General features: G+C 39.8%; 1 protein-coding gene across 2 annotated transcripts in view; it reads left to right on the plus strand.

The window, feature by feature from the left end:
• The window catches only part of PPM1L (protein phosphatase, Mg2+/Mn2+ dependent 1L), a 325983-nt gene extending 314200 nt beyond the window's left edge, over positions 1 to 11783 (plus strand). For both annotated transcript variants that reach the window (XM_054482716.2, XM_063662383.1), the window contains exon 4: positions 1699 to 11783. In XM_054482716.2, coding sequence (XP_054338691.1) covers positions 1699 to 2042 — 344 coding nt within the window. In that variant the 3' untranslated portion in view covers positions 2043 to 11783. The remainder of the gene's footprint in view (positions 1 to 1698) is intronic.
• The last annotated feature ends 5650 nt before the right edge of the window (positions 11784 to 17433 follow it).

Consider the following 17433-nt stretch of genomic DNA (forward strand, 5'->3'; position numbering starts at 1 on the left):
AGCCCAATCTTGCATCAGCACAGGCAAGGACGTATACACAATACACCTGAAAATGTCATCTTACCATTCAGTGCTCTCTTTTGAAATATCATGGCCATTTTATCCTTCCTCTTCTTCCCTGTCATACCCGCTACCCACGCCTGCACCCTACATTGATTCTTTGTAGAAGCAAATTTGGACACTGTCTCCAAGGAGGTTAATCTAACCTCTCTGTTCTTTTACATAATTTGATCAACAGCATATTTTATACAGGGCTTAAGAAACAGTGATTGGTTTTACCATCTTCATGTGTGTTTTCTCTGGCCTCAGCCTCTTTTCAGAACATCTTTCCCCTTCCTGCTTAGCATGACAGTAAGGTCCAGCCAGTCTGGGCCAAATACATGTCTTTCTGTCGCCACTCCTTATACTGTTTCCAACAACATTAGCTGTCATTTATTGTGTGCTCATCGTGTGCTGGCAGCAAAGCCTAGCACTTTACACATACACTTTCTCTTTGCCTGTCTTAAGAGGTTGATAATATTATTCTCATTTTGTAGCCAACAAACTGGAACTTCACAGAGGCTTATGTACCCAAGCACACACAGCTAGTGAATGGTGAGACCCCAGCTGAAACCCAGGACTGGGTTTTATGCTCTTGCCTGCTAGACCACGCTTCCTGGAATGTCCTCCTACATATCCTGCCCATAGATGTTTCACCCATCGCTCAAAGCCCACCTTTAATGTTCATTCTACCCTCATGATCAGAACTGGAAATCATCCCTCCCTTCTCCATCTGCCTACAGCATTTAGCAGACACCGGTCTCGCCCTGAAGAATACCACTTTGTGCTTATTGTATTTAATACTTTTTGTGGCTTAATTCTCCTGCCAGGCTGTCTACTTTTTTATAGAAAGGTCTGGATCTTGTATAACTTCATATCCTGCACATTGCCTTCCATGGAGTAGGTATTTAGTAAATGACAAATATGTGAATGAAGAAAAAAATAATAGATACAATTGTTAAGTGCATATTATGTTCAGGGACCGTGCCAAATGACTTACGTGGAATAAGACCTTCATTTCTCAGCAACCCAATAAAATAGATACTGTCTCTATTTTGTAGCCAGGGAGACTGAGGATCAGAGAAAGAGTTTCTCATCCAAAGTGAGACATGGTTAGAAGAGACAGAGCCAGGAATCACATTCAAGTAGTCTGACCTGAGCTTTTAATGACTATACTAATATGTGCTTTTTCTTAATCTTGATCCTATTTGGGGGGACAGAGCTGTTTTGAGATCTATATAGGCACACTTAAGAGTGGCCTCAGGCCAAATGATATATACGGTGCCTGTTCACCTGCCTTTCAGCATTCCTTTGCCACTCTCCTCAAATCCCTACCCTCATGCTCTCTACTGTCAATCACTGAGTCACCACGGTGTTAAGTTAAAACCAATGCCCTCCCCCATATGTGTCCCCTACCTTCAGTACTCTTATTGATATATTATTGAAATCCTTCAAGATGCCAGGATGAGGGTATGAGGATCAACTGGTAAAGTACGAAACCCCAGGCCATGCAGTGGGTCCCAGGAGTGATGGGGTTAAGGGGAGTTCCCATGGCCCAGTTCACATGAAGTAGGTCACCCTGTTGCGCATGCACCTAGACTATCCCAGGTATGTGAGATAATAGCTGGTCAAACTAATGGGCTCATCCTGTCTTTCTAGGTGGTTTCATCAGTTTCAATGGCTCTTGGAGGGTCCAGGGAATCCTGGCCATGTCTCGGTCCCTGGGGGATTATCCGCTGAAAAATCTCAACGTGGTCATCCCAGATCCAGACATCCTGACCTTTGACCTGGACAAGCTTCAGCCCGAGTTCATGATCTTGGCATCAGATGGCCTCTGGGATGCCTTCAGCAATGAAGAAGCAGTTCGATTCATCAAGGAGCGCTTGGATGAACCTCACTTTGGGGCCAAGAGCATAGTTTTACAGTCATTTTACAGAGGCTGCCCTGACAATATAACAGTCATGGTGGTGAAGTTCAGAAATAGCAAAACAGAAGAGCAGTGAACCCTTCAGGGGTCTCAGCTGCCTTAGACTAAAGGACTTTCAACACACTGGTCTCTTTTAATTTAGTGAAAAGTGTGGGAGTTGTAATTAGGATCATCCATCCCAGACATGGAATTCCCCCTCCCTGGTGGTCTTAGGTCTATAATCAGTGACGAACAGAGGGTGCCCTTGGCCAATGTAGTTAAGAAACTGGAAAATGGTTTCTTCATGTTTTCCCAACTCTTTCATCCAGTGTCCAAAATATATAAATAAATAGCTGTAGAGTCACGTATATGAAGTGAATAGCATATGTGTCATTTAGTCTCCCTGAAGATTCTTTTCAAGATCCTGTTCAGGGTCCTCCAGGAATCAGCTGTTGTGTCGTCTCTTTGGAACAGTGGACAGGACAGGCCACCCAGTGCTGCAGGAGACAGGCCACTACGTCACCTGTGAGTGGTCCAGGGCTGATGTGGCAACACCCTCTGCCAAGAGACAGAGCTGTCCTAAGAATGCTTTGTTCTTCTGAGCCCATGTTTCCTGCTCAGTAGCAGCTTGGAAGCAGATTTGCAATGGTTTATTATTTTGGCTGCTCTTGGGGACTGCGAGAAGCAGAGAGGATGAGAGACCAGTGGCAACTGCCTGCACAGCAGAAATAACTCTTTTCCCTTGCTTCCTTTAATAGACTGTATACCACCTGACCAGGCTTGTGCATTTATCCTAATCATGCATGACCGTTAACCTTTTGCTTAGTCCTTACCGTATGTAATAGGCAGCTGTTAAATTCACCAACAGACACCCTGATTTTTCTTCTTACATGACCAAGAAACCACGTTAGGGGAAATGAAAAAAGCAAGCCACAATACCATGATTCCTTCCATTTTCAACAGTAGATGAAGGAAATGATACTGAATGAGTCACAGTGTTCCCTGACAAGTAAGCTGTTTGCATTGAGAAAGGAGTGAGCTGGTGAGGTTACCACCCTGAATTGAGCTCAAGCTGCCAGTTTTTGTGTTTTTCCTTGCCCCTTTCCAAGTGATTTTCAAGTCTCAGACAGTGTTCTGAGAAGCAGCAGCCTATAACTCTATGTGTGTTCCTTGAAGCCAGGTGCAGAGTTCCAAGCTACTGCAGCTTGGGATTTGGTGGGAAACTACTGGGATGAGCTTCTCCTTGACAATGTAAAGGCAGCAGTCTTTAACATCTGGTTGCAAATCTCCATCCACATCAGGGAGCTTTCCCTAGGCAAATACAAACCGCCCCCTGTGGCCTGCAGGCCTGCATGGGAGGCAGCAAAGGGACCTGGCAGTGGCAACACAGCAAGTCAGGAATTCAAGCGTGAACCCATATTGATAAGTGGGCCAGAATTACTTAGGGGCCTGGCTTGCTGCTCTCCATTTCCTGTATCGCTAATGTACCGTTTCTCCAACCTTGGTATTTTATAAGTTTATTCAGAGAAAATGCTGGGTCACTCTCTTTGCCTAAGGTGACTCAAACAGCCAAACAAAACTTTCGTTGCCTCCCACCCCTCTGTATCCACCTGGTTTTGTTCTTTCCCTGTAAGCATTTGTGGTTATAGCTTCCCATATGCCACATTCACCAGCCACCTCCTTGCCGTGGAGCCCTGCCCTGTCCCCTCCTACTGCTGTAGAGTTTTCCCAAAGCAGTGTCCAGGAGAGAATTCGAGAGAGTGAAGAAATTGCCTTGTGGATGTGGAGGGCTGCAATCTGTCTTGATTTCTCCAAGCATTTAACTTTCTTTGACTGCACTGAGAATTGCTAATGATTTCCCATGAGATTTGCTTACTTTTGTATACTGTATTTTCCAGCATTACAGTTAGAACCTTGGTTATTGTTTTTTAGCCATAGAATCTTCTAGTACAAAATATCTGCCACCATTTTAGATTTAAGCATTTGCCTATGGGGAGACACTGAATATGTGGATGTGTGTGTTAATATTTGGGGTGGGGACAGGGAAGGGAATGTGGAAAACAAATGCTGGCTGTGAGCAGTGCTGAGATGGCCAGGCCAGGCGGCTGAGTTTGCTTGGAAATTCAGGACATTCTGACTCCTAAGAGTTGCTCCCACCCACCATCGAACTGAAATCAGCACCAATGGTGTCAGCACTTTATAGCCCATAGCCAACTTTCTTTATTTTTAACGTAGCACAAAAATGTATAATAGCAAGGAAAAGACATTTTTAAATTCCAGTTATTTTTATTGTCTAAAATGAAAGCGCAGTGTTTTGATAAAGATGAAAAAGAAAAGCTACTAAATTAGTAAATCAGTGGTTACGTGCCCTGCAGAATTTCTTAACAGATGGTGCTGAGTGCACAAGTTACTTAACTTTCTAATTGAGGTTCACAAGGCGTCTTCTAAATTTTGCTTTGTACAATTAATTCATTTCTGACGTTAACCAAATAGTGTATATATCCTACTCCCATTACTGCCTCTTTCCCCCCTACTATGGCTTGTAGATTTTCAAAAGATAGAAGTTCTAGGCAAAACTGCAGCAGTTTCATTAATAGTTAGGATAGTTATATCTAAAATCAGAGTATTTTGTTCCCTTCCTTCTGGAGCTCTCTCTCCGTAGCCCTTTCCCAGCTGTTGGGGATGTGCAGACATCACTCCTGGGGTGCCCTATGCACACTGGCTGCTCCCCAGGGACCTGGGAATGCTGAATCTAGCCATTAGGGAAATTGATTTGAGATGTTTGCATGTGAAGCTTCCCTAAGCAGCACTGCCAAAGCTTTGGAATTGTCACCTAAGGCTTCCTAGACTCCCTAGCTAGCTCGAGTTCAAATTGCCAATAGTCCCCATGGTGCCAAATTTTGGGATGGTTTTACAGTCTTTTAGAAATGAAGACAGGAATGGCCATGTGCTTATGAGACCCCAGCAGGATGCCAGGCCCAGGTCTCCATTAATGCAGTGCTCTGCTGCTGCTCCACTGGCAATTTGTACTCTTAACATAGGTTGGGGGAGGGACAGCTAGGAAAATTTTTTTTTAATTAATTGTATCTACAATTCTTTCACCATAGGACTAAACAATACTTATATAGAAAGCTCCAAAGCTGTTCCCAAGACCTGTATTTATTTTATATGACCAACTTGCCCCAAGGCAATTAACTCTGAATTGCTGTTCTAATGTGACATATCTGTGTACATATGTACATATTACTGGTAACCAGTGGCTGCATTTTATTCCTTGCTGTGGACTGAGGTATTGGCTTCTTGAACCTTGTATATGTCATAAGAATATTACACAGAGAGTGTTATAGTGAAGGATGCAAGCTGGATAATTTAAAACAGGCCTTATTTCATACAAGTGTAATTATTACATCATTTTGGGTAAATGGCAAGCAGGATTGCATGAGAGTGATGGCATCATCATTTCAATTTAATCTGAAGTGATTCTAGGAAGTTGATTCCACTGTTGGATTCTAGGAAATTGAGTCCACTGTTTCCTCTGCGTTTAATTTCCTTTGTGTTTAATTTGACCACAGAAACTTTTTTGAGTAGCACCTAGTAACATTGCAAGGAACTTGTGTATCAAGGTGTATCTTGATTTTCCTGATTTTTTTTGTTCTCTAAGTTGTTGCCAGATCTCTCTTGCAACTGTGTCAATGAAAGGTCTGTGTTTAGAAAAGGCAGCATATCATTGTATATTTGAAACTATAGGAATATATACTTTGTATAAAACTTTTCCAATGATTTCAGAAATTCTTTTTTCCTCCTTTTGACCCACGACTAGACTGTTCATCCCCTAATAGTTCCCCAAAATTGCCTTAGCATGTCACACCAGCATTTGTCATCCAGCTCTGGAGAAATGACGTGACTGTTAGATACTATGCCTGTTTAATTGCCTCTGGATTAAGTCATTGATATCTTGACTTTTGAGCTAGTTAGCTGTAGAAATAATAGAATCCAGTGTTTCCCAAAGTGTGTTCCAAAGAACACAAGTTCCAAAGATGCTCTTCTAAATACAGGATTCTAGGATCAAATAAGTTTGGAAAACACATACCATCTTAGATAGTGAACATGAGCACATCAAAGGCTCTAATTTAAATGTCCTGCGGGGGAGAGAAAAACACAACAAATATCTACTGTCAGTTAGCCCAGTGTTTTCCAGATTAATTTGACCACAGAAACTTTTTTGAGTGGCACCTAGTAACACTGCAAGGAACTTGTGTTGTTCTAAAGAACACCCTTTGGGAAATTCTGGTATACTGAAATATTGCTGTGTTTTCATTCACGATGACTCTTAGTAGTAGCAGTACAATTTGCAACTTAGAAGCATGAGCCTTTCATAGATGAAGCTGTCTCGTTAATAAAAGCAGTGTTAAGAAGTAGTATGACTTAATATGACCAACAGCAGCCTCATATTGATAGCAGAACAATCCTACTTAAAGCTCTAAACATCATCCCCCTTTTTTTTTTTTTTAACGGAATCTCGCTCTGTCACCCAGGCTGGAATGCCGTGACGCAATGTGAGCTCACTGCAAGCTCTGCCTCCTGGGTTCACACCATTCTCCTGCCTCAGCCTCCTGAGCAGCTGGGACTACAGGCGGCCTCCACCACACCTGGCTAATTTTTTGTATTTTTAGTAGAGATGGGGTTTCACCGTGTTAGCCAGGATGGTCTTGATCTCCTGACCTTGTGATCCACCCACCTTGGCCTCCCAAAGTGCTGGAATTACAGGTGTGAGCCACTGCACCCGGCCATCCCTTTCTTTTATATGAATAATGAGCAAGAGCTCTGCCATAGCTAAATATGTCTCAAATTCATTCCAAGATCTTTCCATTGCTTTTTTGCAGTTACCTTTGCTTTTCGGGTTGAATCAAAATGAATATTTTTATATTTCATGACTAGGTGATATTTAAAAATATATAGAAAATCACAGAAAAGGAAAAACAAATTTGATTTTAATCACTTTTGAAATTTTAACGATTTTTAAAACTAATGCTCTGTTATATAATAACTGAAATGTAAACTATTAACAATTATTTACTTTCTTTCCTTTATTGTCCTCTCTGGATTCAGTGAAATAATTTGAAATCAATTAGAGCTCATACCTTCTAAAACTCCTGTCCCATATCATCCCACCTTTCATGTTTTATGTACATAGTTAAGTTTGGCACTTTATCTCTTGCCTAAAATGTGAGGCCTTCCTGTAGTTCCATAGCAGTTACTCTTGGCTGCAGAAATAGGTTTGGGAAGCTATGAGAGATTACCCCAAAGTAATGGATGAAACAAATCTAGTCGAAAACATGGTATGGAGTGAATTAAGGCAAAAGTCATTAACTTAAAATTACATCTAATATTTAGGAATAGCTCATCTTCTGCACATTTTCCAAAATATTTTAAAAAACTAAAAGTAAGATCTCTTAGGCTAGGTGGCGGATTGCAAAGGGCAAGGGGCAGTTGATACCATGAGGCTTCCAATAGATGCATTTCTAAACATTTTTTCTAATATGTAAATTTGTTTGCTGATCCTTAGTAATGTTAAGGTTTGTCTATTTGTTATTTTTACCACTGTTGAACAGCAAACTGTTGTTGAGGCTAGGGTTGATTATTGATGATTTTTATGTGTTTAGTAATAACCACAGCATCATATGTACAACTGCTTTAATAAATCCAAGTTAAGGACTTTGAGGACAGCATGTAGCAACTATTCATTTTAACAAATCATCACAGACAGTTTCCCTGTTCAAAGCTCCACCAAAAAGCAAGCATGCAGCAAAGGTATAGATGATTGTATTTAGAGATGTGGTTTCATTTATTCTTGAAGTCCTATAACCTTGCATTATTTAAACACAAAATCCCACCTAACATTTGCCAAATCCAAGTTAATCTCAAAAACCTCCGAGGACACTGAGCACAAGCAGATTACTGTGAAGGCACTGGTGGCAGATTGTGGTAGAGAGAGGGTTGAGTGACCCAGAGCAAAGCCTGCCCGGGTTACTCGCTGCCACTTCAGGAGAGGGATTGTATCAGCTCTCATTACCTTTTGTCATGAGGCAGTTCATAAATTAAATATGATATCATGCATTATCTCAAAATATTTCTATATTAATTAGATAATTCACGATGTAAAATGTGTTCATGCAGAAGCAAAGGCGGATGTAATAGTCAAGTATCAGGGAAAAAACCCTTTAGGATACCCAGACATTAAAAATGTAAAAAGTAACTTATAAGAAATGTGGATTATCAGATTTTTACTATATATAGGTTGTGTTTAATAGTAATTTCTGACACCTGCACATAGATCAAGAAAAGGCAGTTGTTACCACTTTTCACCATTCAAAAAATGGGCTTCTCTCTTAAAGTATTGGTTACTGCTTTGCTTGTCTGTTAATGAAGACAGCATTTTAATTTTAAAGCTTCCTTTTGTAGGACTGACGGCACAGGCAGAATCACATTTAAGAAAAATGGTTTGGAACACTTTTTAATAAAAAACTGTAAAATCAGTTTCCAGTGTGGTCAAAATTAGAATGTAAAGGAAAGCATTTTTAAGAAAATACAGAAGCCCAAATCAAGGGAGAGTAATATGAAAGGAAATATTTTAAATTAAGAAAAGGAGGTGTTATAGTTTATTACATCATGAATTATGCTTTCCGTACTTACGCTTTTAGTGAAGGAGATAACGTTGAAGTGAGAAAACGAACATTCTCAGTTATTTGTGAAGTTAGTAAAATTGCAGTCCCTATTCCATTTTTTTCCTGATGCAAATGGATCCATGAGATCTCATTTATTGCTGTCCTCAACACCTTTACTGTCCTAGGTTCCGTTCACGTTCCAAATCGTGGACAATAAAACTGAAGTCAGATAAACATAGTCACAGCTACAACTGAGAGCGAGTTTTAACACAGTGGTAATTTTGCAAATGGCAACATGAATACTAGTGAGTGCTCAATTTACAACAGACAATTTCACAAAAACAAACCACAGAGTGATTTGATATTCTTGCTTCTTAGAGAGTTTTCTAATCCATATAATGCAGTGGGTCAGGTTGCTCATATAATTAAAAAAATTAGTCCTGTAGAAATGATGTATCAGACATCTCTAACCCAAGAAAAAGATGTCTTTTGTATAAGTTTTAAATTCCCATTTGTCTTAGGACAAATGATGACTTCTTCGTGTAGTAATGAAAACCTCTAAATCCTGCTGTGTGGAGAAAAGCTAGAACCATGGGACATTAAGCAAGAATACTCCTCTTATTTAGGCTCCCAGACTACAACTAACAGTCTATGTATTTATCATCTTGGTTATTGTTTTATCTCAAGCATATAGTGTGCAGAAAGTAGAATAATGAATAAAATATGTCCATGGAGAAAACCCATAACTTTTGCTTCTATTCTAGAAAGCAGTGTTTGTTCTTTTTAATTTATTACATGTTCACACTGAAACATTAACATCTACAATATTGTCTTTGAGTGTACTCTTCAATTACTAAAGCAAATGATTTTGATTTATAGCACTTACACAACTGCAGTTCAGGCCACAGAACTGAAATCTATTTGATAATGTCTCAGCATTCTCATGGGCAGCCAGGAAAAAAAAAAAAGAGAGAGACAAATAGAAATTTTAGTGGGTTCAGATAAATGATTATTCTGACAAACCTGGAAAATAGTAATTAGTTCATTCCAAAAGACCCCAATGTAAACTCTGCTCACATACATAATTTGTATAAGGAAAATGTATGAGTTTTCTTAAAAATAGAAGAGCATCATTGCATTTATAACAGATTGATCAATCTTATAAACAGATTACATTGGGAAAGTCACTATTATTGCTGTGAGTGTGTTTGTATATTTTATTCTTTCCTTTTGTGTGTGTGTGAGCATCTTCTATGTGCCAGGCAGTGACTATGTCTGAGTGAATGTATCCACTGGTGAGCACTCAGGCGCCATCACTGGCCTCTTGGGGCTTACACCCTAGTGGGGGCCTTAGAGATATTATAACACTCAATATTGACCCAATGGGATGAAAATTGTTATCTTCATGATTTCTTCCAACAGGCTTAGATTTGTTGGGACAGGGCAGAATTAGAATAATTATTTCTCTCACATATAAGAGTAAATGATATGAGATTGGGAATTTCTTGCCAACACTCAAGCAAACTGAAGATAATTACTCCGTTTTACTAGTTCACCTAGTTTCTGAAGGATGGGGTGGGGAGTGAGACATGGAGCCTCTGGGGACCAGGACGGGGGGTGGGACTGTCCCAGTGGAGGGTGCCACTGGAATCCTCCACCCAAGTGGGCCAGCAGCTGTGCAAGGGCGCAGCAGTAGGCTGGTGAAAGCCAGGTTGTCTCTCTCTCAAGATCTTTCTGGGGGAAGAAAAGGATTATAGAAAAGGAGAAAAGGGAAGAGCAAGAACATCTCTCCATGACCTATTTTTATTTTTTGTTCCCAAGAGACTAGTGTAATAACCTTATGCCCCCAAAGAGAGCCCAGAACTGAGAGTATCTTCAGTGTTCCTGAGTGTAAATCAGTGAATCTGTTATATAGAAAGTTAACATTTCAGGAGCACAATTATTTCCTGATTTCAAATATGAACAGAAGACTAAATGTCAGATTTTTTAAAATCATAAATTTGGTATCCATAGTTACTTTACACATTCCAGAGTCTAAGCATGGAATTTAAGTTTTGTATTTTGAACAAAAATAGCAACATCTGTTTTCTGTATGGCAAAGAAAAACTAAATCCCAGACTTTTATTTTTAACCACAGAAACCATCACTTCTTTCTAAATTATTTGCTTGCCTGCTCATTTCCCCTAAACATCTCTTTCTGTTTATGCCAATGGCTTTTTAAATCCAAATACTAGTTATTGCCAAATTGCATTAGAACCTATTGAATTAGAATAATTCATATACTTCATATACTAGACAGTAAATGGTTAGAAAGAGTAGAGATCTTATTGTGATCAAAATAGGGTTTTTGTTGTTTTTAATCATGAGCACATATAAAAGGAAATTCAAATGAAACCAAGCCAATTTCTGGTTTAGTAAGATTAAAACCATAGGTGGAGCTCAGTTATTAAGGATGGAAAGGAGGAAAGCACAGAGTGGGGAGAGAAAAAGGGGAAGGAAAAAAAAACTGAGTAGTGTTTTTTTGGGGAACAGTATAATGTCTCAGAAGTTCTTATCTCTTACCCTGCTGATGTTGAGACAGTGGCTTTGTATAAGCTTATTTATACCTATTTCAACATCGTGAAAATTTTTCCATCAGCATTTTCTTGCAACTTTAAAAATCACAAGGGATTGTTTATAAAAAGATACAGGATCTATAATTTATTAGCAATACTTTATTTTAGGAATCTTCAAATTGTATTTAATAAATAAATCACAGGTCCAAATGACTGTCAAATCAATCAGGCTTTCTCATAAGTTATTTCCTGAAAACTATCCATGATAAATACAACAAGCCTTGGCGAAATCTCATTACTCTTGGAAATCTTCAGAGGTTATTATACCTACTGTTCTATATCTGTCTCTAAGAGACATTTGAAACACAGTTACAATGTCAATTTCGTGTAACATTACCTGTAGTAGAGCTCAGAGTATATGGCAGTGCACGGTCACTCAAGATGCATGGCGTGTCATTTGGGTCACTTTGATGGGTGCTGGGGTAGAATTAGCCTTGTAGAGACTAATGTGTTCATGCTATCTCTGATCCTGTGGTGTTGTATAAAAATGAACAGCTAAAAATTTACCCATGACAAGATTAAAGCAAAAATAAACACATAAAGTTGTTAGACTTTAAACATGAGACTGCTGGTATTCTTTTAAGTTAAACTCATTTTCCATTCTAATATCTGTTCTTGAATTTTATAATTTCTCTATGCTTTTGAGTTGGAGTAGCTTGAGTTAGGGTTCTATGTGGAAAGCAAAGAAACAATTCATGGGTAGAGGATAAGACCAAAGCCTAACAGAAGCAGGAGGCAGGAGGTTTTGAGACTGGTGCTCTCATTTGGAATGGGAATAAGCCTGGCTCTGGTTCAAAACAAGGCAATTTATAAACATGTATATAATGTATGCAACAAAAAATGTATATTGTAAACCTAACACAACTTTTACCCAGCTTTATAGTAACGCATCGACAAAGTTTATATAGTAATTACTATAAGGTAACAAGGGTTATATTATACATATGTAGGCTCCAGCAACACAGCATGATGCACCTCTGAGAAAAGTGTTCAGAACAGAATATCCATCTGCAAAGGTTTTCACAAGATGCAGGAAGAAACACTGTAAAATTTGGAGACAGAATGAAATAGAGGTAAACTCTCTCCAGGATTCTAGGCTCTGAAGAGTGGGTAGTACTCATGGCTTGGGCCATATTGTAGTAACATGGTGACTTGCACTAACCATGTAGATGGAGTTCGTAGATTAGACAATTCTCAGAATTTTCTAGAAAAAGTTGAGGCTAGACATAGTGGCTCTCACCTGTAATACCTACACTTTGGGAGGCCAAGGCAGGAGGATCACTTGAGCTCAGGAGTTTGAGACCAGCCTGGTCAACACAGTGAGACCCCATCTCTTAAAAAGAATAAAATATTTCTTTAAAAAAGGGGAAAGAAAAGGAGTTTGTTACGCAGGCGAAAAAACTGACTACTCTACCTGCTTTCAAATTTAAGTCTGAGAAATATAAAAGTTCATCTCTACATATAAAATGCTTTTTAAAAAAATTATCTTGTTTATATGCTAAGGTTCACTAAAGGAGAAAAAAAAAGGAAGTGCAGAAGTTTTTAAAGGTACATATAAAAAGGGATTCACTACAAAAGTGAAGTTAAATTTCTCTCCTAATCCTACTATTCATTGAGCCATGAGATAGAGTGGACTATCACTTGATTTGTAAACACCAAATTAACCTCTACCTACAGCTTTTCAACTGTTCTTCTCCTGAAACCGTGAAAGACTTTTTTTAAAATCAATCAATCACAGCAGCCTTGAGGGATGGGAGAACTGCAAGATCTGTGTCCAGAGAAACAGTCATTGCAATGTGAATTTACCAGAAGTCAGAAATTTTCCACCTTTTCATTTGTGAAGAGGGCAGAGTGAATGTTGTTCACATCAGGCCCAGAAGCTACTTTGTGCCAGGTTCATAAAGTAAACCTTCCCTGATGCTATTCAGTGAGTAAGCAGTAAAAGGCAAGCAAATGTGACCCTGTCCTCTCTCCTCGTTCAAATGGGAAGACCTGGCTCCATATTGTGATGGCTTCATTAGTGAGAGATGTGTAGACTCTTCAGGTTTGGAACCAGGATGCTGTGCCCCTTTCCGTGCTCCCAGCAGATGGGAATTCAGACTCTGCAGCCTGAAATGGAAGGCAATCACTTATTGAGAAGCAAGGAAGAGAAGGCATTTTTCATTTCCGCTATCTCCAGTCCATCAGTGTGGGCTGCTCACTCAGGCTGGGATCCATTCTCCAACAAGATGCATCCCAGAGCATGGAGCTCCTGCGTCACGGACAAGCTGCTTTCTGTCTGCCTCACAGGAAATTGCGTTTCTCTCTTCACTTCGGCCCCACTCATCATTGGCCCTGACCCTCAGGAAGAGGAAAACTGTTTTGTATGTTCCTAAAATTTGGATGCCCTCAGCTGTAACAGACCACTGCACCCACCATGGTGGTGAACTCACATATGCAGGGGCAAGAAGTCTGTGGTCACAGGGTTGGTTCAGTGGCTCAATGATGTCATCAAGAGCCAGGCTCTCCACCCCAGCCACTGCCCTGGCCTTTAGGCTGTTCTCATGGGATCCACACGGTTGCTTCAGATACTATCACTGCAGACATAACATCTGGCCAAAGAAAAGGAGACTTTCTCCTTTGTCTTTATTAGAAGGGAACACCCCCAGCAGCCCACCAGCAGACATCACCTGGGGTCCCACTGGCTGGGATTGGTTCATATGTCAAAGCATGAGGAGCAAGAAAGGCTGGTAAAGAGCAGTGGCAGCCTGAGCAACATAGTAAGCCCCATCTCTACAAAGTTTTTGAAAAATTAGCCAGGTGTGGTGGCACACGCCTGTAGTCCCAGCTACTTGGGGGGTGCTGAGGTGGGAGGATCACTTGGACCCAAAAGCTCGAGGCTGTAGTAGGCTATGATCATGCCACTGTATTCCAGCCTGACCGACGGAGTGAGACCCTGTCTTAAACAACAAAAGTGACTGAGGTGGGAGGCAGCCCCTGCCTGCACAGAAGAAAGTGGGACAGTGGGCACGTGAGGCTGGGGGCTTAGCGGCAAACACAGCATTTGGCGTGCACCCCAGCAGCCTTTGCTCGGGACACTTTGATGCCACTTTTTACCTTTACCTAAATTTGTTAATATATTTGTTAAAACATCTGTGTTATAAAAATGATTTATCCTCATTGTTGAGAATGAAATAAAAAGTACTTTTAAAGTAGGAAGAAATCTTTGAGAGGCATTTTCTGTTCAAATTTTGTTATATTTTCATCCTGTTTCTGTAGTTTGTACATATGTTGCAAGAGAGGGAAGAGTGGCATTTAGAACCATCACAGCAGCTGCTGCAACCTTTTGAAAGAATGACAAAATTTATCTTTAGAGAAGTTGATTTCCTTTTATCTGGGAAATGCCTTGAATGAGTTTGGTTTTTTTTGGGGGGGGGGGGCGGGGGGACAAATGTTAAGCGGCATTCACCTCTGCCTTGCTTCCCATGTGGTCTGAAAGGAGAAAGTGAAACAGAAAGAGGGCTAAGTGGAAAGGAGTTTTGGAAATTCCTGGTTGATAACCTCAAGCAGGGGTAAGGCCCGGCATGTATAGAGGAGGGGCCAGATGTGAGGAGAGAAGGCTTGGCCCCGGGGCCACAGACAATGGGAAATTTCCCTGGTGAGAAATGTTTTAACTATCATAAGAAAGCATCCCCAAAGTTGGTAGCATTAGGCAAAAATTATTTCTTACATTTCTGATTTACAGGGCCTAAATTGGGGGTCTGCTGCAGAGTTGTCTGGCATTGTCTGAAGGCTCCCTCTCCCTTTCAGACAGTGAGCGTGGCAGCTTACAGTACGACTGCACTCAGTTTTTCATTCCCCATTCTGTGGAACAGTGCATTCCTGCATGCTGCAACATCACTTGCAGTTATTTCCTGCAAGAGAAATATACTTCCCCACCTCAGTGACACTGGGCTTGGCAAGGGATTCATCTCAGCCAATGGATGTATTAATATATGCCACTGTGCTTCCACCAGCTTTTTAATTTCCTTCTGTAAGAACAGCATGTTCCAAATGGGCTGCCCATCAGCCTGGATCCTGGAATGAAAAAGACATGGAGCAGGGTTGCAGCCAACCACAGCCATGCAACGTGAGTGAAAACATTGGTTGTCATCAAGTCTGAGATTTGGGTGTTACTGTAGCATTTGTGACCCTTAACAAAGCTAACTAATGTGCTAAAAGTCACAAATTCAACACTTGCAGACAAGGAAGGCAAGTGAGGCAGACGGTGTGTGAAACTATGTGGATGGCAGGGCTAAGGCAGATGGGACCGAATCAGCCCAAGGATAAGCCCCAGTATTAAACGTTGTTATATGAGTTAAAATTTTTAAAGCTGCTGATTTGGTTAAACACCAGGTCATGATTTTAGTAACACAGCTAATATTGACTTCCTGAAAGCTTATTAATATAGTTAAAAACAAAAAATATAATGACCCAATCTCTTAATGTTTTCCTAATCATTTAACTTTGTAGGTTCTTTTAGGCACCAATCTTCAGTTCAGAAGAAACAATCTTCTGAAACTTGTTTTTTTTTGTTTTTGTTTTTTTGGTCTTTTCTAAAAGTGAAAGGGAATTATTTTTTATGTTAAAAGTTCTCTCTAGAAATGTTTTGAGTTAGCTTCCCAAACATCAATATACAGAAATGTGGCACTTAGCAATGGAGATATATTCTGAGAAATATGTCAGGTGATTTTGTCATTGTGCAAACACTAGAGTATACTTACACAAACCTAGATGGCATAGCCTACTATACACATAGGCTACATGGTAGAGCCTATCGCTTCTAGGCTATAAACCTGTACAGAATGTTACTGTACTGAATACTTACTGTTGGAAACTGTCACACAATGGTACTGGTGTATCTAAAATAGAAAAAGCACAGTAAAAAAAACCAAACAGTATAAAAGATAAAAAATAGTACACCTGTATAGGGAGGGCACTTACCATGAATAGAGCTTGCAGGGGTGGAAGTTGCTCTGCGTGAGTCACTGAGTGGGTGGTGGGTGAACGTGAAGGCCTCGAACATTACTGTGCACTACTGTAGACTTTACAAACACGGCACACTTAAAGTAGGCCACACTAAATTCATTTAACAATTTTCCTTCTTCAGTAATTAACCTTAACTCACCATAACTTAACTTTACAAACTTTCAAACTTTGACTCTTTTGTCAAAGTTTTTTGACACTTAGCTTAAATTTAAAACACAAACATCTTGTAAAACTGTACAAAACTATTCTTTATATCCTTATTCTATAAGCTTTTTCCTATTTTAAACTTTATTTTTCTACTTTTTAAACTTTGTTAAAAACTTAAGACACAAACACACACATTAGCCTAGGCCCACAGGGTCTGGATCATCACACACTGTCTTCTATCACCACATCTTGTCTCACTGGAAGATCTTCAGGAGAAATAGCATGAATGGAGCTGTCATCTCCTATGATAACAATGCTTTCTTCTGGAATACCTCCTGAAGGACCTGCCCAAGGCTGTATTAATCATTTTTTTTTAATAAGTAGGAAGAGAACACTCTAAAATAATGATAAAAAGTAAATACACAAACCGGTGTCATTTATTGTCATTATCAGTATTACGTACTGTACGTAACTGAATGTGCTGTACTTTTATACAACTGGCAGTGTAGTAGGTTTGTTTACACCAGCATCACCACAGACACGTGAGTAATGCACTAGGCTATGACATTAAAATGGCTATAACATCATGAGGCAATAGATTTTCTGCTCCATTATAATTTTATGGGACCACTATTGTATATGTCATTATGCAGTACGTGACTATAATCTTCTGCAAAACCAGTCAAATATAACCATGCCACAAAAATAACTACCACCATCTGTCTTAAAGAAAGTGACTCCTATATGGATGGAGATTAACAAGGGCATAGATCGATTCCACAGAATATTTCATTTAATTGATTTTATTATAACTGGATTAGGTCTGAGCCCTGGGAAACAGACATCACCTTGTTATAGAGAACCACACATTATAGTTTTAACTGAAGTTGTTTTTCATATAGGACAATCATAAATATGAGTATTACAAGAGCTGACTACATACTTTCAAGTTTATCTTTCCTGACAAAGGATATGACCTTTTTCCATCCTGTAATTCAGAGAAAAAGAACCACTTGCCCTATATAAACTCTAAAAAGAAAACTGCATAAACCCA

Source organism: Pongo pygmaeus, chromosome 2 (assembly GCF_028885625.2).
Source record: "Pongo pygmaeus isolate AG05252 chromosome 2, NHGRI_mPonPyg2-v2.0_pri, whole genome shotgun sequence".
Taxonomy (NCBI): Eukaryota; Metazoa; Chordata; class Mammalia; order Primates; family Hominidae; genus Pongo; species Pongo pygmaeus.